Source organism: Miniopterus schreibersii, assembly GCF_964146895.1.
Source record: "Miniopterus schreibersii genome assembly, chromosome: 19".
NCBI lineage: Eukaryota > Metazoa > Chordata > Mammalia > Chiroptera > Miniopteridae > Miniopterus > Miniopterus schreibersii.
In genome coordinates, this window is record NC_138119.1 from 18224620 (window position 1) to 18249542 (window position 24923).

Sequence of the window (24923 nt, forward strand, 5' to 3'; positions counted from 1 at the left end):
AATCCTCAAGTGGACTTGTGGGGCCTTTGTTGTTGCGATGGTGACTCCTTCCCTCACCTACTGCACACAGACACCTAGACCTTTCCACGGGGGTGGCATCAGCAGAGACATATCCAGATAGAAAGAGAGGGCCCTTGGCAGTCCAATAAATGCCTGCCCGCCAGGCCGTCGCGGTGCCTGGGCATTGGGATCCGGTAGCCGGGACAGGCAGGAACAGCCAAGTGTCCAGGCTCGTTGCCCACACCGAGGAACAGGGGCCCGCTGCCGACTGCCCTGCGGTATCCGATGCCGAGGTCCAGAGCGCCTGGGCCTCGGAGTTGCTCCACAGACTTTTTCTGGGAGCACTTGGTACCTTCCTCACCTCTGTTTTTCCTCTTCATTTTTTTCCTTCCCTTTTCTCTTTTCTGTCCTTCGAACACCAAAACACGTAAGCTTCTTGAGGGTAGCAAGGATGCCTTACTTTTGTCCCCGTATCTCCTCCATGCACGACTCATTGCATCCCGTGCTCAGGACAGGGTTGCAGGATAAAAGCAGAGCCAGGAGCAGAGAGTGGCTCCCGCCTCCACAGACCATTTCTCAAGGCAAACCTTCTGATTTCCCCCCAGAGCCGGCGCAAGGTGGAATTTTGATGATTAACCATTGTGTCGAGAGAGTGTTTTATTATATCTCACGACTTTCTATTTAAGATAGGAAAATGAAGGTTTTGACTTGCGCTGTGAAGAAGCAGTCCTTGAGGAAGCTGAGTTCATGGAGAGATTACTTTCCATGCATAATGTGGCAATTGTTTGCGTGTAAATGAGTTTTTCTAAATTGTATTTGAAAGTGTTTCTTTCTGAAGTACAAAAGCATCCATCACAACATACTATTTCCCCTAGTAGTTTGCTTCATAAATCCACTTATTACAGGCAATGCTTTTCTTTTCTTTTTTTAGCATATTACAATTACGAAGTCGGAATTAATGAGCTTTTCCTATGGCTACAGCGTGTTAGGGTTGCGAAGATTCTCAGCATTGCGTGAAATCCCTTTCCCAACGCCCCAGTTTTTCAACAGAATTGCTCAGTCAAAACAAATCTCCTAATTTCTGGCTCTGTTTTCCAAAATTGGTCCCCAAAGGATTAATAATTACTAAAATAAAAACAAAATGTTTTAAGAGGAAGAGAGAAGCAGGAAGAACAAGGAAAGATAGTGCCCTCCAGAGCCATAATTTCCAACTGAATAGTCTCACCCACCGTCCTGTCTCCTCATGTCCTAATCCTTGCTGCCCACTCCCCCAGAGTGTCCTCTTGAAGGGTACAGTTGTGTCTTTGCCACACAACAGTGGGAAAACAAATCGCTCAGTCCCATGAGCCATGGAAAGGTCATCTTTCTCATCAGTTTCAAGCATGGAATTGCTCACTCTGTTGGACTATGTCTCTAGGCATCGAGTCCCTGGTTGCGAGAGAAGACTAGACAAGAGGGTTGTGGGGGGCAGGGGGAGAGGGACTGAAAAGCAGATGGCAGGGTAATGTGCTATGGTCCCATCACTATGCAGAATAATGCTGCACTTCAGTTAGGCTGCTACATCTATAGAAATACGGAAATTGTCCCAGACATGGACAGCAGCACAGCTCTGTGGTCTGTTGTGATGAGCCAAGCAACTATTGGAATGAAAAAAACACACAATTGAGCAATTTTGTGTTAGATCTTACTGTTGGCTAACCCTCAGTCTTGTGACCTTTAGGCGTTTAACCCGGCAACAGCCTCCATGCAGCCTTAGACCATCCCAACCCTTAAATGGTTCTCTCTCTCCTTCCTTCCTCCCTTTCACTATTCTTCCCTTTTTTTCTTGCTTTTAAAAAATTTTTAAATGGCCCAACCAACTTTAATGGCTCAAATATTTAAATTGATTTTCTCTGAACCTCTTTCTATTTGCAAGTTCAAAACAAATTCTTGGCACTTACTCATGCACAATGAATTCATCTGAGCAGTGACTTGCCAATAGTGTCATAGCAATAGTCGTAACCACATACAAACATATAGAAATAATAATTTAAAAATTCAAAGTAGTTATTTCCCAGTAGGGAGGAAGGAAGGAGAATGACAATGGAGGGACACATATAGGGGACATTAATTAAATCTTTAGTGACTTATTTTACTATGGAAGCAGATACAGCACAATGTTAAGATTTGATAAGATTGCACAGAGGATATAACTTTGTTCGTTCAGACATTCTCTGTAGCCATTCAGATGTAACATGTGATTCTAATTTGTCAAAAATGTTCCAGAAAATAAGAAAATCTTATTGAGCTGTTAAAAGATAAACTGAGGCGTATTAAAATTTTAAGAGTTTACTTGAGCCAAAATCAATCCCAACGGGCAATGTGGAATCGGAAGTAGTTAGGAGCACTCCTCCAGGGAAAGGCTTTATTATAGAGAAAAGGCAAAAGCGGAGTAAGGATGTTATTGATTGGCTGTAGCTTAAAGTCTTGTTCGCAGATTGTGATTGGTTGCCCTTGTGTTTCAGTTGCGTGACCTTGAGCAATTCACAGGCTTAGATTTTGGTTGGCTTGTTATGTAAACTGTCAGGGCCAGAGAGCCTCAATCTAATGCCCCCTTGTTTAATTAATTTAGCACACTCACCAGGACCTTCTATGCCCCCTTCTCACTACTTTCTGTTTCACCACCACAAATGTGCCCATCAAATTTAGGTCCTGAAAAACATTTGAAATTTTCCTCCAATTTCGACAAATAAGTAGTTCAGTCAATGGCTTATGCATATCTTTTAAAAAAAAAATCTTTATTGATTTCAGAGAGAGGAAAGGAGAGGGAGGGAGAGAGAGAAAAATAGAAACATCAATGATGAGAGTCATTGATCGACTGCCTCCTGCATGCCCCCAACTGGGGATCGAGGCCGCAACCCGGGCATGTGCCCTGACCAGGAATCGAACCCCGATCGCCTGGATCCTAGGTCGATGCTCAACCGCTGAGCCATGCCCAGCCAGGCGGCTTATGCATATCTTACTTACAGGATGAGTGCATTTCATAGCCCAGAAGACAAAGGAGAATCCTAACAATACAACATCACATGCAGTGGATGACAATTATTCGTAAAACATCGTTTCTCTCTGGGTCACTGAGATAAGAAATATGAGTGGGACACAGCTCCTGTTCTCAAGGACTTTGAAATCTAGGAAGGCATGTGACACAGGGACCAGAAGCTTTTGCGTTTTTATAGAGATGAAGGAAGACTGCCAGTCTGAATTTGTCTCAGGACTGAATTATAGGACATTAAAATAAGGACATGGGTATTGTCAGTGCCACTGTCATGAATTCTATGGATATATCTGCACATGTGTGAAATGATTTATACATAAGCTTTGTCTGTTAGAACAAAAGACTTTGCTGTTAGAACAAAATATCCATCAATATAGATCTAGTTAAGTAAGTTAGGGTCCATCCATGCAATGGAGTACTATGCAGTCAGTAGGACACAGCAGCCCATATACTATAAAATGCACAGAACCCCAAGAAACATTGTCAAGTGAAATAAAGTAAGACAAGCAAACAACAACAGTAAACCAATGTGCAGGATAAAATTGCAGTATTCTATCATTTATGTGAGAAAATAAAGGATTTTATACATATATGTATGTATATGCATAGACTATCTCTGTAATGATACAAAAAACAAAATAGGAGGGAGGAAATTGGGTAGTGGGAACAGGAGCAGGATAGAAGTTATGTACCCTTTTATACCTTTTATATTTCATTCTGTGAACATATATTACATGATCATGAAATAAAATTACATAAAAATAAGAAGATGTGAAAAATAAATTGGAAATGATAGGAGAAAAGAGCCTTGGAGAGAAAGAACTGAAAGTAAAGACAGACTCTTTTCCTGTCTTTTGTTTTTCCTTTGCAATATATTTTGAGAATTTCTAAAGTGTTCCAAAAACAAACACCAAAACCAATATTCCTGCATTTTAAAAGGGGTGGGTCGGATAGAATGTTTGGAGGGTATAAGAGAAGCTAACACACTAAGTTCAGAGTGTTCTGGAGAGTTCTGGCCATGGTCATCATGAGACAGTTTCAAGGTCAAGTATCCCTTTATTGGAGGGATTTGACATCCTTCCACATTCTCCCCCAAAAGACATTGAGCACTCTGAGGGCAGTGACCAGACCGTGGATCTTATTTCTTTTGCTCACTGCACCTGGCTCCTAGTGAGTGACCACGTACGTACCTGTGGTCTGACCTGAATGCCTGACTGGTTAGGGTGGGGACCAGGGGTCCTTAGTGGATGCAGCACTAGGAGAAGGAATCAAGTTGCCATGCATTTACATTTCAAGGGTACGAGTTACTGTATTTTTTCATTACCATTATCTGGTGATAGCGTTCCACTGGTAGCTGCATTAAGACATAAACGAAAATCATTTCTAGGTAGCAGAGCCATTGTTTAAAAGTAAATTGTCTGCTTAAATGGCTTTAAGTGTAAGAAAATAGCCCACTATCTCAGGTGGCTGGATCCCCCTGTTGTGTTTACCTTATATACCTGTAACCCTGAATAGATTTAATAATCCCCTTATTAGAGTGCAATGATAGCTTATACCAAGGCACCTTCTACATTATTACAGTATGGAATTTTGGATATCAAAATGTGTTAGGACTTACAGTATTTATTTCCCTTTAGGGAAGCTGAAGGAGGAGTTTGAGTTACAGTAGGGCAGCTCCAGGAGACTATTGCAGATTCCTATTCTTACAGCTGACCATGAGATACATATTCATATACCCACATAGTAATATATGCAAGTCTCCAATCCGATTATCGCAGTCTTAGCATTGTAGAGTGTATAATTTCCAATTAATAGAGGTGCTATCTTATGTAAAGCTCATATCTCCCCACGTGTCAATTTTCTTAGCAGTGAATTGAATCCCTGTTGTACCAAATTAAAATATAAGTTTGAAAGTCTGCAAATGGGTGGGTGGGTTGCAGGGCTATGGAGAGAATCTCCCTTTCTCTTTGAAACCTCCTATGGGACCTTCTCTTTTCCTGGAGCTTATCTTTGGAAATTTAAAATACAAAAATTAAAAAGAAGAAGCTCGATGAAAATGAGTTATTATTTAATGAACAGTAGATGATTATTTATTTAAAGGTATATCTGGAAGTGCCCGTTGGGAATGAGAAAGTCACCCGTGTCCTAACATGAGCATGTTTTCACACTCACCAGTTTAATGCTGGGGCCATTTTGAGTCCCGGTGGTTTCACATTAACCCTATTTGGCCAGGGCACAGACCCTCTTATTTCCTACAAGGCAGAGAAAAGTGGTGCTCACCAGAGTCGCAGAGAGTGCGCTTTAGCCTGCAGTCCTTGCTGGGCCACTCACATCATATGATCCTGTGTTCCTGAGATCCCGGGCTCTTCCCGTGAACCTGTATTTCTCAGCCTTAAAAGCCCACGCTGCTTCCCGATCAGCACAGCCATCTCACGGTTTCTTGTAACGTTATTTAAAACGTCAAAACAAATGAAACCAATATTGTGCCTAAGACCACATTGTACTCATCATAACATTGAGGGTACTTTTTTAAAAAATATGTTTGTATTGATCTTAGAGGGAGATCTTAGAGAAAGAGGAAGGGAGAGGGACAGAGAGATACAAACATTGATGGGCTGCCTCGGGCACGCCCCACCCCCGGGATCAAGCCCGCAGCCCGGGCACTTGCCCTGCCCTGGAATCAAACCAGTGCCCTCTCGGTTCATGGGTTGCCGCTTAACCGCTGAGCCATACCAACTGGGCAAGGATGCTTTTTTTAACCATCGCTCTGGAAATTTTGATACCTCATGGAGGGAGAAGGGGGAGGAAGAGATTGAAAAATCCCCTCCACCAAGAGCTTGTGCCGTGGCCCCGTCGGCAGGACCAGCAGCTCCACAGGAAGGCCCAGCCAGCCTCAGCCTCCCCCACAGGCACAGTGGGCGCCTCACTGCTCAGGGCTGGGCTTGGGCTGGTGGAGTGAGCTCGGGATTTTCCCCTTCCCTCAGTGACCAGAGTCTTAGTTTTTGTTCTTTTGGTCTTCTCCTTCAGAGCATCGTGTGCACCGGGTGGCGTCAGTGGCACCCAGACCCCGTTCTTGTCCACTGCATCCAGTCCTGTGAGGTAAGTCACCTCCCCTTCCCTAAACCCAGACCAGACTTCTCTGCTTAACTCACAGGGCCTCAAGCCTTCCTAGTTCAGGATTCCTCCATTTCTCCACTTCTTGGCCTTTTGTTTAATTTCTTAAGTTTAGCTCCACAATCCCACAACTGCAGATATTAGGATTTCTGATTTTGGCTCTTCTTTAAGCAACATTCCAGGGTTTCATTTTAAATGACTTAATAAAAGTAAGTTAAAAGCAAATCAGAATTATTTATGGTTTTGGGATTCTCTAACAGGGCCTTGTTGGAGCTTAATTAGATCAGGGTTTTGCAGACCGATGGCCCACAGACAGGTTTATTTGGCCAACACAGTGTCTAAAAACAATCTTGTTTTGATTGCTAATATTTAAAAATTGGGATTTTTCACATAAAACTCATATGTGTATATAAAACATTTCACACACACAGGCACACATACTCTAAGTAAAAATAAATATAAAACACTTTGTGCTAAGATTTTTCTCTTGAAAAACAAAAATATCTGGCAATAATTAGGTGGATCTGAGTAGCAGCTACAACCCCAGAAGGGCAGCTTCTCCAGGGCAACATGCTTCTCCCCTCTGCCTCTGGCTTCTTACCTAGTGGGCTCCCTTATTTTCACCAGCTGCCTGGGTCACACAGGCATCTATATATCTTCAACCTCTGGGGCAGACCTGTAGTCTACTGTTGAGTACGCCACACTGGACCTTTGCTCAAGGAATCCTGCCTACCTCTTTACACAGGGGATTCCCTACCATGGGGCACCTAAGGTGCTGTGAATCCCTCAGCCAGGTTAGCAGGAGTGATGGCAAGGAAGAGACATGAATGAGGCAGAGCCTCCCTGATGGGGGATGACCCAGGAATCCTGACATGGAGAGGAGGGGACACTTGTCACATGCAGACGTACACACGCATGCACACACCATTGAAGCTCTCTCACCCTGGGGATAGCAAGTGACAAATACAAATACTCTAGTCTCAGTCACAACAGGCTTTGTCATCCAAATCTCTCACTGGAAGTGATTAAGCCACTCAGCGGCAATACTTGGGTCATTCTGGCTGCTGCTGTGTGCTAGAGAGAACTGTTTGAGGGCCATTGGTTTCCAACACCCTGCCTCCCCCACACCCAACCCACACTCATGTCAGTCCCCCCCATCCTTCTGTTTCTCTTGATCTAGTTCTGGGAAACTGGGATCTGCATGAGGCCAAAGAAGGGGAAAGGGTGGGGTTTGGGACAAAGGGAAATGAGACCAATAAAATAGCATTGTGAGAGGGCATCAGGAAAAAGGCAAGCATGGAGTGTGCTTTGTGATGGCTCCGGCCAACAAAACAGCTCATCTTCTGCCATCATTAGAAAAACAGATGACAGTGGGGCGGGGAGGAGGGGGGTGACTCACGCACTGGGCAAGGGGTAAGAAGCGGGAAGGGGAGGCCAGGGAATGAGCGAGATAAACAGAAGAGGACTGGGGGACCGGGAAGGGATCAAAGGATCCTGAGAATTCCCTTCTGCTCCTTCAGTGTGTGATCACAAGAGGGCGGGTGGATGACAGGACTTGGAGCTGGCTTTGGTGTTTCCCAGAAGGTTAAACACGGAGCTTTCCGTGTTTCTCCTCCCCTCCTCATGGCACCCAGCACATCCTCTGGATCCCTATGCTAGGGCTTCCCGGGCTTCTCTGAGTCCCTGGGTTAATGGGACAAGGAACGAGACTCCATTCCCTCTTATGACTCCCCTGCCGAACTGTTACCATGCACAGCTGAGCCTTGACCACCTGACTGCTCTTGGTCCCCTCACTTGAATGGTTCTCAAAGTGTGGCCCCTGGAGCAGGACAGTTGGCATCACCACGACCTGTCAGAAATGTACATTCCCAGGCCCCATCTCAGACCTACTGTGTCGCGGGGTCTGGGCATGGGGCCCAGCACTGTGTTTTAACAAAGCCCCTGGGGGATCCTGGGGACCCCTCGAGCTTGAGAACCACAACTCTGGTCGCTGTGGGAGCAGGCAAGAGGGTTCCTAGCCTATGGAGTTTCTCATTGGAAGCTTCCTTTGTCCAGGAGTAATCCTAGCCAACGCTGTTTACATTCGGATTTTCCTACACTCTTTCCTGAGACTCTCTGGGTAGGACGAGATTGGAAAGAACAAGATTCTCATTCTGGTCTTCCAGCAAAGAGTAGGAGGAGGGAAAACACCCCACTTAGAGGAGTGGGAGAAGGAGGGAAAGGAAAAAGGAGCATCACTAATCACAGGAAAGGAAAGGCAACTGGAGAAGGAGACCGGCAGAGAGGGGGCTGAGGGTGAGCAGGAGAGGACCAGAGAGGCAGGAGCTGGCGTGTTCTAGGGCCAACACGGCAGAAAAAGCCAGCTCACTGTGTCAGGGGAACTTAAGAGTGTCAAAGGCAGATGGAGGGAAAACAGACCTGGAGGCGAGATAAGCCGAAGAGGGCTAGGAGGAAGAGGGGATTTCATGAAGCGCAGCACAGAAATCTGCTCAAATTAGACACCTTGTCCCCGGTATCTCAAGTGGGTTTTCTGCTTTTTGCTTTCCAATGCTGAATACAATTCTAAGACGTGCCCCTTAGACACTCAGCCTTGTAAGGAATGGAGTCCCTCCTCCTTTATTTCTCCCGAAAGTGAACCCCTCACCTCACTGCCTCAGCCCTTGTCTCGCTTCATGTCACTTCCATGCCTCTGTTTGTGTCATATCCCCCTTTGCCACAGAGATTTCACCTTCAGTTCTCCACTGTTCTGTGCCTCTCACATTCTTTAGATGACAGCTCGATGGGTGTTCTCTTAAAAAAAAAAATCATGTGTAAATAATGCCATCTGCTCATAGTTATTTGTGTTCCCATTGTCTCAGCAAGAACATGTGTGTAGCCCTGGCCAGTGTGGCTCAGTTGGTTGGCATCGTCCTGGGCACGGCCATTAGAAAATACACAGCCTCTGAAGGAGACAAGCATGACATCAAAGCTTGGTGAAACACCTTTTGGGGAAAATCAAAAGAACAGGAGCTTTTAAGCCTAAGAAGAGAAAGTTAAAGATCAATGTCATCTTAATCTTAAGTAGATATTTTCATGTAGTAAATACTTGGCAGGGAGAAGTGTGAACAGTCACCAGTCCCATTAAGAACAGAACAGAAAATAATGGGCTTTGAAAACTGAATGAGCTATTTAAAGTGAATCTGTGTGAGGATATCCTGAAAATGTTCGACTTTTACAGGGTTGTAAAGGGACGTGTTTAAAAGGCCTATTAGTCTTTGGAGCATTTTAAAGGAATATGTATAGTGATCTCTCTGACATGGCTAAATATTTTCTGTTGTCCCAGACACTGGAGATGCTTGGTGTTTTCTTTCCCTGTTCATCTAGCATGCCATGGATTGACATGCAATATGACTGTGCTTTCTTAAAGCAACCGGTGGAGATATTTTTACGTAACATTACCGTAAGAGTTACTGCCTTGATAAACATTTGTTTAGGAGGGAATTGTGGGTGGAAAGACCAGGCGAGGAGGCCTTGGGGACAAATTTAGCTTTGGCAGGGCTGCCACATTTACTTAAATGTAGGTGGGCAGTTCCAGTGTCTTTATGCGTTTAGTAGTTGATAACAACAATGCTTCCATCACTAATTCATTCCATCTGCTGCCCCCATTTCTTGGATTCTTTCTCCTGTGTTGTCTTGGACTCTCCCTTTTATTATCTATATTCCAGATGGTAGCCCTATTAACTGTGTCTGGGACATGTGCTTCTTGATCACTCATGGCCATTGCCTGGGTTTACTGCTGGAGCTCAATGGGATGCAGGGGCCAATCCATAATTGATAAGGTGGAGACAATGGCATGAAAATCAAGTTGTGATTGGACCTCTTTTTCATGCCCAGAGTTTGAACCAAGAAAAGGTGGAGTCAGACTAAGAAGTCTGATTATTCTGGGAGATGTGCTTTATTCTGGGTGCAGAATGCCTACATGAAGGTCTGAATGAGATCCATCAGAGGTGACGGGTGGGAGAAGGGGATGCCTGAGAAACAGTGATAATTATGGGCCTGTGTGTGATGTGGACCCCTTTTGGAGGAAGGGCTTCATCCTTTGTTGGGATTTTGTCCCCTTGCTTTTTTTATGGCAAGATGTGAGATAGGTAGGTAGGTAGGTAGGTAGGTAGGTAGATAGATAGATAGATAGATAGATAGATAGATAGATAGATAAAAGTGTTCTAGCTCATCAGATTTGACCATGTGCAGCTCCATTGCAGGTGGCAAAACCTACCAGCACAACCATAATTTTAAGGGGTATTGATTCTAAAAGGTGAAGTGAAAACATGTGCATGTCTGGGACAGTCCAGTGTAGAAGTTCCACATTCCCTGTGGCCACTAAACTAAGCCCAGGCCCTCCTGTGGGAAAGCAGGGAGGGGCATCTTCTCTGGGGGAAATACTTCAAGACCTCAGTGAGTCAGGCTCATGGGGCTCTCTGAGACTCAGGACTCCCATGTGAGAGCGGTGACACTGGGCCTATGGAGAACCACGTGGGTGAGGGCCCCTGTGGCCCCTCGCCAGCCGCAGCAGCGTCACCTGGGAATGTGCTAGAAATTCAGACTCTCAGGTCACCCACGTTGGGGTCAGAGACTCTGGACACAGGGTCCAGCAGCCAGTGTACAAAGCCCTCCCGGTGGTTCCGGTGTACGCTCAGGTTTAAGACCTGCTGGCCTAGAGTTTGAGGAAGGTGGCCCAACAGTTGGGACAGGTGTGAGGACTTAAAGAACACACCCATTCTAAGCTCCCTTCTCTGATTCCACATCTCTCTCCTCTCTCTCCCCTTAGCTGCCGAGTGAAACCTGTCCAGCCATTCTTTCCAGCATTTTCTCATTTCTGTCTGTAAGATTTATCTCTGTTACTATGCTTTAGTAACAAATTAATTCTAGCAAATGCCCGGGATTTGAACTTTTAAGTGTGACCAGATGGAATTGCTGCTCATCTTTCAAAAAACACTCACCTGAGTGTGTCCTTGTTAAAAAAAGAAAAATGAATCTTTTTAATGATATCTATAGACGGGAGCCCCAGTGTTGTATTCCAGTTTGATCTCTTGGGCACTGTGTGATTGCGAAGTTGCCTAACTTCTCTTGTTTCTTTTATCTATATCTTGTCATTTAAATCATAGCCAACAATCAAACTTCTCTTTGTCATATTTTAGCTGTTTACGAATCAGGTATAACAGCCCTGTCTTCCCTGCTTCTTGGAGGACGGGCCATATGGGCTTACTTTTCTTTTACCGCCTTGCCTTGCCAAGTTATTTAGTATCTGTGGGTGACAAGGGGTTATTAAAAAGGGGTTAATCACAGAGGGAAGAAAAACGGCCTCGCAGCCACTAATGGAGACACCTGCTCCACTTCTGGTCGGGGTGGTGGAGGTCCTTACAAATATAAATCTATGTTGGACATGCTAAAATCCAGAGGAAAACTGAAAATTAGCTTAAGCTGGAGCTGTCTTCCAGGCCTACTGGCTGCCAAATTCCAGTCCCCCGGAGATTTGTTTGTGAATGTCCCTGCCAGTTCTGTGCAGTGTGCACCAGACAGAAAATCTGGGCACGTCCAGGGTCCCATTAGGTGCAGGGCTCGACTTCAGATCCTTCTGTGGAATCTCTGAGAACCCAACTCCAAGTGTTAATTAGGACTAGGTTTTCATTTTGAAAGCAAAAACCATTGTTTTCTTTCCCCTGCTATTTTTCTTTTTCTTTTTTTTTAATGAAACATTAAAAGCACAACCGTGCAAATTGGAAAACCTCATCTAGATGAACAACATTCATGAGAGTTTATGCTCGTCTGAAACTCCGTGGAACCACACTGCGACACCCCGGTGGGCTCCCTCCCCCACAGGCAGCATTTCGCTTCATTTGTCTTCTCAGCCGCCTGGGTGGGCCCCTTTCTCATCCTGTTAATCCTCATAACGTGGCAGGTCCCATTCTCTCCTCCCACCGCACCCTTCTTCGGATGTACTCCCTGCTTTCCCTTGGTTTTCTGTTGTTTTGATTTTTCACGTCCAGCCCAGGCTTGCAGACAATTTAAATATTAATTGCCTACAAAACTGACATCACAGAAATGCAGCCTTCTTTTCTGCACATCTGCCTGACCTTCCAGATACTTCCCAGTCATCATGCTGAGATTATAAGAATTGGCAGCGAGCAGATATGATCAGGTTATGACTATAAATAATTCCACCCCTTCCCCCTTTTCACAGGGACTTTGCTCCACTAATATTTCTAACTTGGGTTAGATGATGTCTCCATGCATTCGCTGAGATTCTTCTTAAATTCTACAGAATGACGATTTGTCTGCCACTTAACCACCGCGGTTATTTGTATAACACCTTTATTAAATAATCATATGGACAAGTGCTTTCGAAAAGTTCATATAATTTGAATTGTTTCTAGTTCGTCCTACCAAAGTATATAGATATTCCTTTGAGTGAAAATGATTTTATTAAATACTTGTTGGTTAGAATGACTGGATGCTAGCAAGGCATTCTGCTGAGTCTATTTTTCAAAGTTGAAAGGTTGGCAAAAGTAGGTTTATAGTTGTGAGTAAACGAGTTTATTTTTGTTTATTACCTGTTAATTATTGTATTATTTTCCATACAAACAACTGTAAACCTACTTTTGCCCACTCCTGTGTATGTGTATGTTGTGTGTCTGTTTTCTGCCTTGCCCAGAAATGAAGTAATGACAGAGAAAAGGGTAACACTCCCAAATTGATTGCAGTTACTTACACATCGCGGCAAACAGCACGTGTAAGAAAGGGTACACATTTCAACCCCTGACGAATGAGTTTAAATCTCAGCTCTGCTGTTATTAGCTATATTTTTGCATAATATTTTAAAACTTGATTTTAATTCTACAAAAGTAAAAAAAAGGCAGGTAGCACCTGTAGGTTTATTTGCAACACTAGCGGCACTTGTCCCTCTGCTCTCTCAGCTCTGCACAGTGAGTGAGCTGGGCAGTAACTTCAATGGAAAACGGTGTCCCTGGAAAGACTTTTGATATGAGTGAGACTTGAGCGTACTTACTGGCCATGGTGGTAATCTCTTTGAGAGCATGGACACTCAAGGTAAAGAGGGGATAGAAGAGATTATAGATACTGTTGGCTCTGAGGCAGGTGGGAAGGCAGTAACAACGACTAGAGATAAAGTTCGTAAAGTAGCAAATGGAATTCAGAAGAATTCTAGGACTTCGTGCGCAGTTGTTTCTCATTTCTCTGTGCAGACTTTCCCATCTCAGTTGCCAGGACAAAATCCTTGGTGTCATCTTAATTCCTCTTTCTCTTGCCTTCTACATCCAGTTCATCAGGTAATCCCATCAGCTCTGTCTTTAAAAGATATCCACAATCCAACCACTTTCACCATCTCAACTGCTGATCACCTAGCTATGATCACCTGCTACCTGGATTACTGCAACAGTGTCCTGGTGGTGTCACGACTACCCCTCCTCAACCCCTCCTACCCCTCTTCATTACTATCATCCTGTGTGCAAAGCCTTCTGAAGCGAGGCCAGCCTGAGGCAGGTGACACGTCCTGCACGCTCCCACCGGTGTTCCCGCCAAGGGAGTGACCAGGACGCACTCACACAGCTGCAGCAGGAGCCGGCGAGGAGCAGAGCCCCCGCCATCTCCTTTCCACTCATCCGATTCCTCTCAGGCCTCCAGCTTCCAGCTCACATTTGTGTCTCTTTGGACCCACCCTTCCAAGTGTAGGTACCCCCTGGACATCAGATCTTGGTTAAAGGGGGGCACATAACAGCGCATATATTACGTTTGCTGGCAGCACCCCAGCTCCAGCCCTACACTTGGGGTGACCCTTAAGAGAGGGTGCCCACTGTCCACAGAGGATACAAACCCTCCCCCCCATTTGTCCTCTGTTTCACTGAACAGAATAACAGTAAGAGAGAAAACGGGCCTTTGGATGCTTAACCGAACTGAAAAAAATAAAAATAAAGCAAAACTGACAAAAGAAACCTTCAACCCACGCACCTCTTGTAAACAGACTCCTGGCCCCTTGCTCATCTCAGAGGCCCCGCCCAGGAGCCCTGAGCCTTCTGTTCCCCAGGGGTCCTCCAGGGCCCTTCCAGCCTTATGCACTGTTTTCCCTCCTATGTAAGATCAGTAATGAGAACTTGGCAGGAGAAAGACTCCAATGGCTCGGGAGGCGCTTGTGGCTTTTCTCGGGCTTGATTTCCGCAGCCCCTCCGAGCCTGCAGCGTACCCCTCAAGACGAAATTGGCCGCAGATCCAACCCACGGTGCGAGGCTGCTGCTGAGGGCAGCGCTTCACTAGGGAAGCTGGAGGCCGGGCAGGCTCCCTGCAGCACGGCGCCTGGCGTCTCCTTCCCCGCACATGCACCCGCGCACGCACGCACCGCGGCGCACCAGGGTCCTCATCGAGAACAGATGTCGCCGCCCCCTGTGCCAGCCACATGTCATGCGTGGCATTTTCTTCTGCTGAGCTCCTGGCAACCACGCTTTTCTTTTCTTCTCTCCCCCGTCCCCGGCCTCCATTCCCCTTTTCCTACCCCCTACACCCACCGCATGTACAAATTCCCGCCTGATTCATGCTGGGCCAGCCTCAGATTTTTGTTGTTGTTATTGTTATTGCAAACATGAGATGCTTCCAAAGCTGGGGGAAAAAATAAAAAGAAAAGAAAAAAGAAAAAGAAACCACAGCAACCCCCAAAGAAAACATGTTCTAACCCAGGAATGTACAATACTTCATGGATGGGAAGCATCTTCCCACCTCTCCAAGCTTAGCTACAGTTGATCTCCAAATTCCAACACATGAAAAAACAAATCAGTGCAGCTTTTTTTGGGACTGAGCCTCATACCATTTCTCAAGCTAAAGGCTTGCTGCTCCCCCCAATGGCTAGGGCTTGTAGAAACCTCATAGCCTCCTTTCCCAGCCTACACCATGGTTACTGAACTATGTCACTCCTTCAGGCCCATTTATTCATGTCTTCACTTAAAATAATATTTTCTGAGTGCCTACTATGTGTTGAGATTACAAAAATGAGTAAGGTATTCCCAACACAGGGTCTGCAGTAGAGATAAAAGATTGAATTGCTACACAATGAGTAATGATACAAAGATAGGAACAAAGTTATATGGGAGTGCAGAGAATTAAACAAATATCTTGCCTTAATCACATGGAAAAGATCTTGTAGAGGGGTAACCATTTGAAGTGGGTTTTGAAATCTAAAGAGGAGCATATGGAAAGGCAAAGATGTGGAAGGAAAACGGCACGACACAGTCATCAAGTTTTTCTGTAATAACGCTGCCTAACAAATAATCCCTAAATGTTGATATCTTTTAATAACAAGATTTATTTCTCACGTATGCATTTGCAGGTTGGCTAAAGTGGTTCTGCTTTAGGTTGTCAGTTGGGTTCAGGTATGCTCCATGTGCCTGCAAAAGTGTGCCAGTGAATTTCAGTCCTCCGGTCAACTGGAGCATATGCCACACACACTCACAGCCCACTCCTCAAGGCAAACTACATGGCTAAGCCCAAAATTAGTAGGAAGGGGAATTACAGTCTGCTGGTAGTAAAGTCATAACAAGGAAAGAGAGAGTAAAAGGAGCTGTGGACATATAATAGTATCTGCCAGTTAGCCTTCTTAGTCACACTTTCTATATTCAGATTCATGCGGCCTCACCCCAACTCACTCCAAGTCTTATCCAGTTGTGACATGAGGCTTAAAATCTAGAATACTGTGATTTGCACCAGGTTGCAGTGTAGTGTCTCCTAATCTGGAGCCTGGTGTACTAAAATTCCAAGTTCTCTGCCTTCCTTATACCTGATGGACAACGTGGAGCCGAACAAGACAACTATAGTGAACATCCCTTCTCAAGGCGAGAAACAAGAGGCACATAACAGTCACTGGTCCACGGCAATTCTGAAATCCCGCTGAGGAAATCTACTAAAACCCCTACTCTAAGAGGAGGGAGTGCTTCTCATTTAGTAGCTTTTGATCAATCCCTGGGTATAGCTCCTAAGTCCATTGTTCTTCATGGCTTTTGGTTCTGCTCTCTTGGAAGTTCTTTCTTTTCCATTACCCTCTTGGGTCCTCTTAAGTCACAAAAAGAGCATTGGAGACTATCTCCCTGTGGGAAGCTATGTAATTTTCTCAGCCTGCTTTCTCTTAGTAGAATACAGGCCATCAAAACTCTTCTTATGTTCTCTAACAGGAAGTCTGTCTTAATCCAAGCTGATGATAACTTTTGGCAATTCAGCTCTCACAAGCTTTATTGGGGTTTATATTTATTTAACTTAAGTCAAATTCATATTCCAAGAGCTGTCCTCACAAGTCTTTTCAAGATGAGCCTCTCTCTATAGATTTAATTATAGGTATTATGAGTTTTATTAGGCTGCTCTGGGACTAAGTCCTTAGTCTTTTTTCTCTGAGTCACTGTTCAGCTGCAAGGCTCTCCTAGGTGCCACTTTAATACAGTTAAAAGTCTTAACAAATAATGTAATGGTCCACCCCTTGATTGGGCCTTTGCCTGAGGTTAAGTCTTAACGTCAGTCTTAGAAAGCCTTTCAAACACAGGATATTACTCAGTGTTGTCTTTTGCTGGTTGGGGATGAGGCATAGCCTTGTGTTTCTGCACTAGGAATCTCTAGTGTTCTGTCTTCCCCATCTGTTCTGCTGGCAAAGCAGCAGCCTTTCTGAGCTCACCTCTTATTGCAGTCCTTTATCAAATGAAGGTAGTAACCACCAGCTAACCCTAGTAAATTCTTCCTTAAATCTCTTTACCCAAAGCCAACAGGCTGTTAAATAAATGTTCTGACCTGCAAGTTGCAACAGTTAACATTATAAGTTCCCTCACAACTACGGGAAACATTTAATCAAATGTTTTGGCACTATGTAGAGAGCCATTTCATTTTTACAGCTTCCTAAAACAGTTCCTTTGCTCCCTGATACACCATTCTAGTACCACTGTTTTAGGTGTTCATTATGGCGGCACCCCACTTCTGATACCAGTTTCTGTGTTACTCAAGTGTTGCCACAATACTGTCATATAGCAAACAACCCCATACCACCAGTGGAAAATCACAGAAAATGTCACTAGTTGGCTCAGTGAAACTTATCTGGGGGAACATGGACAAATGTGGAATGATTTTGAGGTTAAAGAGCTAAGCGAGGGGTAGATCACTCAGGCTCTTGTGTGCCAAGCTAATGAGTTTGGACTTTATTCCATAGCCAGTGTTGATTCAATAGAGGCTTATAAATAGACTGAGTTAATCAGGATAGACTATTGTCAAAAATTAACTGAAATATCAGTGATTTAACATGACAGGGGATGGATTTCTCACTCACAAAAAAGTCTGGTGCAGCTCCCTAGAGCATCCATCCTTCTGGTCCATCTTACTCCAACGTCCTCTCAAAGTGTGGTCTCCATGGTTACCTCCAAAGAGGCAGAGACAAAATGAATAGAAAGGCCAGTAACTCTTGAGTCCCTTGGACCAGAAATAACACATCGCTCCTGCTTGCCTTCCCATTTCCCAAAACATGGTCACATGGCCTCAAGCCACTGCGGTGAGTCAGGGAAACACAGAGGAGCACAGATATATCAGATGAGCATTAAATACCTGTGTCACAGAGAAAAGATGCTAAGACTTATATTTTAGGAAGAAAATCGTGGTGGCAAATTTGGATCTTGAAAGTCAGCACCTCATCATCTTTCACCTGAACTAAAGTAACAGCCAGTCGCTGAACTGAGGAGTGGAAAGAGGAGAGATAGAAGAGGCTTAGTGCAGAATTATTTCTGCAGTAGAATGGTGACTATTTGGATGCTGGGTGTGATGACCAGAGAGGAGTTGAAGATGAAGTTAACTGGATTGGGGGGTGGTGGTGCTGTGGGCTTCCCTCTCGAAGTAATATCTCAGTTTGCTGTGAGATGAGCTCAGCCAACAATTTATCAGCACATAGCGCTTAAACGTCTACTGCGGGGAACAATGAGAAGACCTTGATCCTATCAATGAATTTAGAAATATGTGCTCTTTCCGTTTTTGCTGATGTACTTATTTGTTGTTGTTGTTGTTGTTTTTAAATTTATCTTTATTGTTGAAAGTATTACAGGTATCCCATTTTTTCCCCCATTGACCCCTTCCACCTCGCTCCCACCCCCTCCTCAGGCCTTCACCCCATTATTGATTGTGTCCATGGGTTATACATATAATTTCTTTGGTTAATTTCTTCCCACCCTCCACCCCCCTTCCCTCTTCCCTCTGAAATGTGATCGTCTGTTGCATGCATCAGTGTCTCTGCATCTATTTTGTTTGTCAGATTCTTTTGTTCATTAGCTTCTTCTTAAAGTAGACCCTTCAACATTTCCTGTAGTGCTGGTCTGGTGGTGATGAATTCCTTTAGCTTTTTCTTATCTGTGAAGCTCTTTACCTGACCTTCAGTTCTAAATGATAGCTTTGCTGGGTAGAGCAATCTTGGTTGTAGGTTCTTGTTTTTCATCACTTTTAATATTTCTTGCCACTCCCTTTTGGCCTACAAAGTTTCTGTTGAGAAATCAGCTGACAGTCATATAGATGCTCCCTTATAGGTAACTAACTGCTTTTCTCTTGCTGCTTTTAAGATTCTCTCTTTGTCTTTAACCTTTGGCATTTTAATTATGATGTGTCTTGCTGTAGGCCTCTTTGAGTTCCTCTTGTTTGGGACCCTCTGTGCTTCCTGGACTTGTAAGTGTATTTCTTTTCCCAGGTAAGGGAAGTTTTCTGTCATTATTTTTTCAAATAGGTTTTCAATTTCTTGGTCTCTTTCTTCTTCTGGCACCCCAATAATACAGATGTTGGGCCACTTAAAGTTGTCCCAGAGACTCGTTACTATCTTCGTATTTCTGGATTCTTTTTTCTTTTCACTATTCTGGTTGGGTGTTTTTTGTTTCCTCATGTTCCAAATTGCTGATTTGATTCTCAGTGTCCTCTGCTCTACTGTTGATTCCCTGCAAATTATTCTTCATTTCAGTTCCTGTAGCCTTCTTTTCTGATTGGTACTTTATTATGTCATTGATGATCTCACTAGTTTCCTTAATAGTCTTACTATGATCCTTGAGCATCCTTATAACCAAAATTCTGAACTCTGTATCTAGTAGCTTGCTTGGCTCTATTTCATTTAGTTCCTTTTCTAGAGATTTCTCCCGTTCTTTCCTTTGTGACATGTTTCTTTGCCTCCACATTTTGGCTGCTTCCAGGTGTTTGTTTCTATGTATTAGGTAGAGCTGCTATGTCTCCTGGAATTTGTAGAGTGGCTTTGTGTAGTAGGTGTCCTGTAGGGTCCAGTGGCTCAGGCTCCCCAGTCACCTGAGCTGGGCCTTCTAGGTGCTCCCCTGTGTGGGCTTTGTGCACTATCCTATTGTATTTGAGCCTTGGTTGCTGTTGGCATCACTGGGAGGAATTGACCCCCAGGCCAATCGGCTGTGAGGACCAGCTGCAACTACAGCCAGAGAGCTGCTGTGCTGGAGACACCCCTATGGATCAGGATTTACTTCAGTGCAGCTTTGGTGTTCACCAAGTGTGCCCCTTGAGTGTGTCACTCGTGGATGTGGTAGGGTTGTAATCCAGCTTGGTCGAGTCTGACCACAAGGTGCACTGTCTCTGGGGCCTCCCAGGAGGTGCAAAGTCAGCCTCTGCCTGTCCCTTGCCCAGGGCCACCCAGCATGAGCTACTCAGCAAACCGTATTTGCCTGGTACTTGTGCTGGGCTTGGCAGTGTCCAGGAGAGGCCAAGCCATGAACCAATGCAGCTGCCCCTAGTGCCAGGCCTGGGGCCGCTTATCAAGCCGTATGGGGCACGCTGCTGCTTGTTTGAGAGATTTTAGGAAAGTCCTCAGCATGAGGCTCGAGAGGCCACTTGCACAGAAAAGCCCCTGGAAATGGCCTGGATGAGCTGCAGGTGGGGAGGGGCGGGGCCTCCGGGAATCACGGGGCGGGGCCAAAGGTGCGGGTCAGGTGCTGGCGATTCAAACATGGCGCCTGCCTGCGGGCTGTGTGCGGGGAGGACTCGCCACAGGAGCCATGGCCTCCGCCAGCCCTTCTGCCTGGGAGGAAGCCGCCCTCCAGCTTTCGCCCCGATTCCAGGCAGGTTAGTTCCTCCCCGAGTGTCCCGGGTCCTTTCAAGCTGCTGCCCGGCGCTGGGCTCCGAGGGAGCGTCCGAGTGAGTCCTTGTGCGGGCCCCTTAAGAGGAAAGCCTGGGACTCCTATAGTGACAGTCCCCGCTGGTTTCACAGCCAGAAGCTGTGGGGACGTCTCTTCCCGGCCCTGGAGCCCTGGGCTGGGGGCCTGCTGTGGGGCTGGGCCCCCTCACTCCGGGAAACCCCCACCGCCGAGGTATCCATCAGGGGGTTAACCCGCGGCACCGGGTGTGGGCCCGCGGCTGCCTCTCCACTATTGAGCCCCCATGTGCCCGCGTCTCCACCCCTCCCACCGGTCTCAGTGCTTCTTCGGTCCCCTTGTTGTAGGGCTTCTGTTCAGCCAGATTTCAGGGGTTCTGAGTGGTGGCTCTGTGTTTAGCTGTAGCTTTGATGTGGTTGTGGGATGTGGCGGGGACCGCGGTCACCTACGCCGCCGTCTTATTTCTCGCTGGTGTACCTATTTTGAATGTCCAGTTAGAGCAGCTTCTAGAGGTCAGGAGGCATATTTAATCCTGTGTTTATGCCCCACCATGATCTAGTTTAATATTAAACATTTTATAAATAGGCAATTAATATTCATATTTGGCTAAGTGATGCTCATTTTATTCTTTTCTTTTGGCTGCTCCTGGCATATTATTTGGAAAATTTCTTATGCATTGAATAGGAAATATTGGGGTTCAGAAATAGTTACTATTTTATTTTTTTTAATTAGAGAAACCAAGTAATAAATTGAATATGCATTATCCAGATGTGAAAGATCCCGAACAAATAGAGGAGAAGCCCCCTCCTCAATGTGCTCTCCCTTGTGTGCTGGTTTGGAAATTTAAAATGCTTAAGTTTAATTTTCACCTCTATTGCTCATTCCCCAAGTGTCCGTAGGCCATGGCCCTTGGTCTCATTTTCCCCATCAGTGGAATATGGATAATCACATTAACCTGCCTCACCAGGCGATGTGAGCACTAATTAAAAATGAGATTAGATTCAGCTGAAGTCTTTCTAATGGGAGAAATATTAAACGTGCTGGTGCGTGTCTGCAGTGCTGTGAGGTTTTCTGGGAATGGTCTAGCCTCAGAACCACTTATGACCCTGACGACACTGCAGCTGAGTGGAGAGGGCCTGCAGCCTGCCCAGCTTGTTGGCCGTGCTCACCTGTCCTGGTTTCATGCCTGTGTGCTCATCCAGAATTGCCTATAGCTGAATAGCAGAAACCAGTGATCTTTCTACTTCTTTGGGTTCCCTGCTTCCTGCCTGTCCTACTCTTACCTCCTTTCACATTCCTCTTTTCAGACAGGATCTCTGGGAATTCTTTGGGTTGGCACATCAGTAAAAATAACTAAATTAATAACACACTGAATAAGTCATGTGTGTTAGTCTGCTTGGGCTGCTATGACCAAATACTGTAGATTGAGTGGCTTAAACAACACACATTTCTTTATCACAGTTCTAGAGGCTGGGAAGTCCCAGATCAAGGTCCGGGTAGGTTCAGTTTCCAGGTGAGGGCTCTCTTCCTGGTGTGCAGATGGCTACTTTCTTGCTGTGTTTTCACATGACAGAGAGAGAAAGGAAGCTCGGGTGCCTTTTTTAGAAAGACATCCCATCATGAGGGCCCTACCCTCATGATATCATCTGGTTACTTCCCAAGGGCTCCACCTCCAAATATCAACTTACTGGGAGCTGGGGCTTCAACATACGCATTTGGGGGCAATACCATTCAGTCTGTGACAACAGGTGTTTTGCTTATGCTCGCTTCACTGGGGCAGGAAACATCCTGCTACACAGAACTGGGTTTCTTGGTTTTGTTTAATGAGTGGATACCTCCACTATCTAATTTTGGAGGTGCTGTGTATGCCCCTATTTCTCCCCCAAATACTTGTCTGTCTCATGTGGCTCGCAAAGTCCCTAACTTTCCACAACTAAAGTCATTCTTTTGCCTTGATAGTTATCTTTTATTTAGTTGCAGATACATATTTGTCATTGCTTTCCAGAAGGGCAGGAGAGTATGCAGATACTGTGGTAGGGATGGATACATTGGTTAGGGGTGTTGTGAGAGGGAGCAGAGTCCAGCTTGGGGGTGGGGATGATGGGAAGAAAAGAAAAGGAGAGCAGGGGACTAAAGACAGACTTTGACACAGCGTTGCTGCTGTACCTCAACTGTCAGCGACAGAACATGGGAGAGGGGATTGGTATTTCAGATAACTTTGCCCAGCTATTGTGCCTGCTGAAGGCCATGCTATATACAGTCATTCTGTCCCCATAGTTTGTGAATGGTGACATCCCTGGGATTTCTGGTCATAGTTATGAGAGAAGAAGAATGACTGGGTTATTGTCCAGTAGCCACTTCTGGGAGGACTACTGTCCATCTTCACTGACAGGGAGCCTTCAATACCCAGAGTATTCAGGCTCAGTGCACTCAGGAAACAAACAAAAGAATTACTCCTGGTCTCACAGTATACTTAATAACTTTACTGAGTGTTTATTCTGTGCCAGGTGCCTATTATGAGGAATTATTCCCATTATTACCATTTCTGCTTTACTGATGAAGAAACTGAGGGGCTGAGTTTATGTCCAAATGTGGGGCTAGTACATGAATCCAGGCAGCCCGAGTCCAGAGTCCCTGTGCTTAAACTGGTAGGAAGATTAAAAACAAATAAACAACACATAAACTAGGAGGGCAGGGCTTTTAGAAAACCCACCAGAGAGAGGATCACGGGATGCTGGCCACCTGTTAGGACACCTCCCTGGGCTTTGTGTGTGCGTTAAAACCAGAGAAAGAGGCGTGCCAGGGAACCTTGCTTCGCCAGGACCAGAGACCGAGGAAATGAGACCAGAGAACATGTTGTGAAACAGATGCAGCCACTCAGTGGATGAGTGAGTAAGATACACAGACAAGCATCCCGTAGATAAAGGGAATGTAAACGAGACACTTGCACAGAGAATGGGTTCCATATGGGTGCAAGTGAGGCTGGATGGATCGGCCAATTAACGGAGAACAGAACAGCCAGGCTGACAACCCAGGATGGCGTGACAGGTTGAAGACGAGAACCACAGTAATGAGCCCCACAACTGGAGCTGCTCGTAGACGCAGGCACTGAACATCAGGCCGGGGCTAAAAGAAACAAGACTGTTGGCAAGAGAATATTCTAGAATAAACATGACACCTCCCTGCTGCCATTCCTCAATTCAGCTGGACCTGGATGTGACTGGGGGTGATAAAATAGTCATGTCTAAGTTGTGGGGAAAGCCTGGCAGAGATCAGGCAGGAGAGAAAATGTGTGGACCTTCGAGCCTGTGTTTATATGGAAAAAAGTGAATGTGTACAGCATCTCGCTGTGAGGTAGGACAGCGTCTGTTGATGGCTCGGGCTCTTTCCCGTGACCCAGTCCTTAGGTTTGGTAAGGATTCTTTCTATTTTTTTAATGAAAAAATTTTTGGAGAGAAGCTTCCCATGGTTCAAAGAGTCAGACTGTCATAGACGATGTTTCATCTCTGTCGGTCTTCTACCCAAATATGACCATTTGCCAAGTCCAGACAGTTTTCCTTCGCAATCTCCCTCCTGTCTGTTTTTTTTCTTTTCCATGTCACAGCCAGCCTATTCTGGTCTTCTCAGTTCACATCGGCTTGACGTCAACTTCTACCTGCTCTAGATCTCTCCGTCTTTCTTAAACACGCCCCACAGTTCTCAGATCCAAACTTTGAAGCTCAACTTTTATTGTGTTCTGCTCAAAACCAAAAATCAACAACCTTCCATGGCTCCCCATTGTCGCTAGGATAAGACCTGGATTCCTCCAGATGGAGATTATGACCTAGTCCCAAATTTGGGCCATTAATACTCAAGGCAGAAAACCACAGGTATATCTTTTCTTTTGCCATCTAAAACCTTGGTTCGTTTGTGCCCTCCTGCTGGGATTTTTCTCCCCACTTCTCTCCCTCATGCCACATCCGCCACACAGCCTTTCTAAAATGTCCCACCCCTTTCCTGTTCTGAGCCCCCGTAGCTCTTAGCAGTGACATAAATTTCATTGGGAATGAGTCCTTGTTGGCCTGTGGTTTCTTCTCTGTTGTCTCAGATACCATTCAGGTTCTGCCATAGTCAGTGTTGGTGCCACCAGAGCTTCTTTAAGACAAAGATTTTGTCCTGTGTAGAACCTACTGTGCTGCCTTGTGCATGGGGCACGCTAACTTCTGGTCCATTGGAGATCCCTGGGTTCCGGCACCCAGCCCCACACCAGGCTCAGATGATAAGTTTTAAAGTTAAGTATCCTAGATGGTACATTTCTCATGGCCGTCTGTGACACTGGCTTTTCCTCAGACGGAAAGTGGCTACGTCATGCTCACAGTATTAGGGAGAGACTGGACCAGGTGTGCAGCACTGGGAAGTGGAGAGGGACGTGTCACTATCACAGGATAGTGCTAGAGGCGTATAACCATCTGTGTCAGGTGCTTATAGCACAGGCCTGGGCATTGGATGGTGGCTCTGCATCTTTTCTTCAGACAGATTCCGTAACAGCTCTAGGCCTTGTTTTTTCTCATCTATAAAATGGGCGTGATAACAATGCTTACCTCCCTAGGTTATTGTGAGTTATATCCCATGAACACTTAGGAAAACTTAAA

The 24923-nt window shown here is 45.4% G+C and overlaps 1 protein-coding gene across 1 annotated transcript in view; it reads left to right on the forward strand.

The window, feature by feature from the left end:
* PAPPA2 (pappalysin 2) overlaps window positions 1–24923 on the forward strand; it is a 174679-nt gene that overhangs the window by 138722 nt on the left and 11034 nt on the right. Inside the window, exon 20 of the mRNA XM_081120295.1 lies at window positions 6062–6133. Within this exon, the coding sequence (XP_080976421.1) occupies window positions 6062–6133 (72 nt within the window). The remainder of the gene's footprint in view (window positions 1–6061; window positions 6134–24923) is intronic.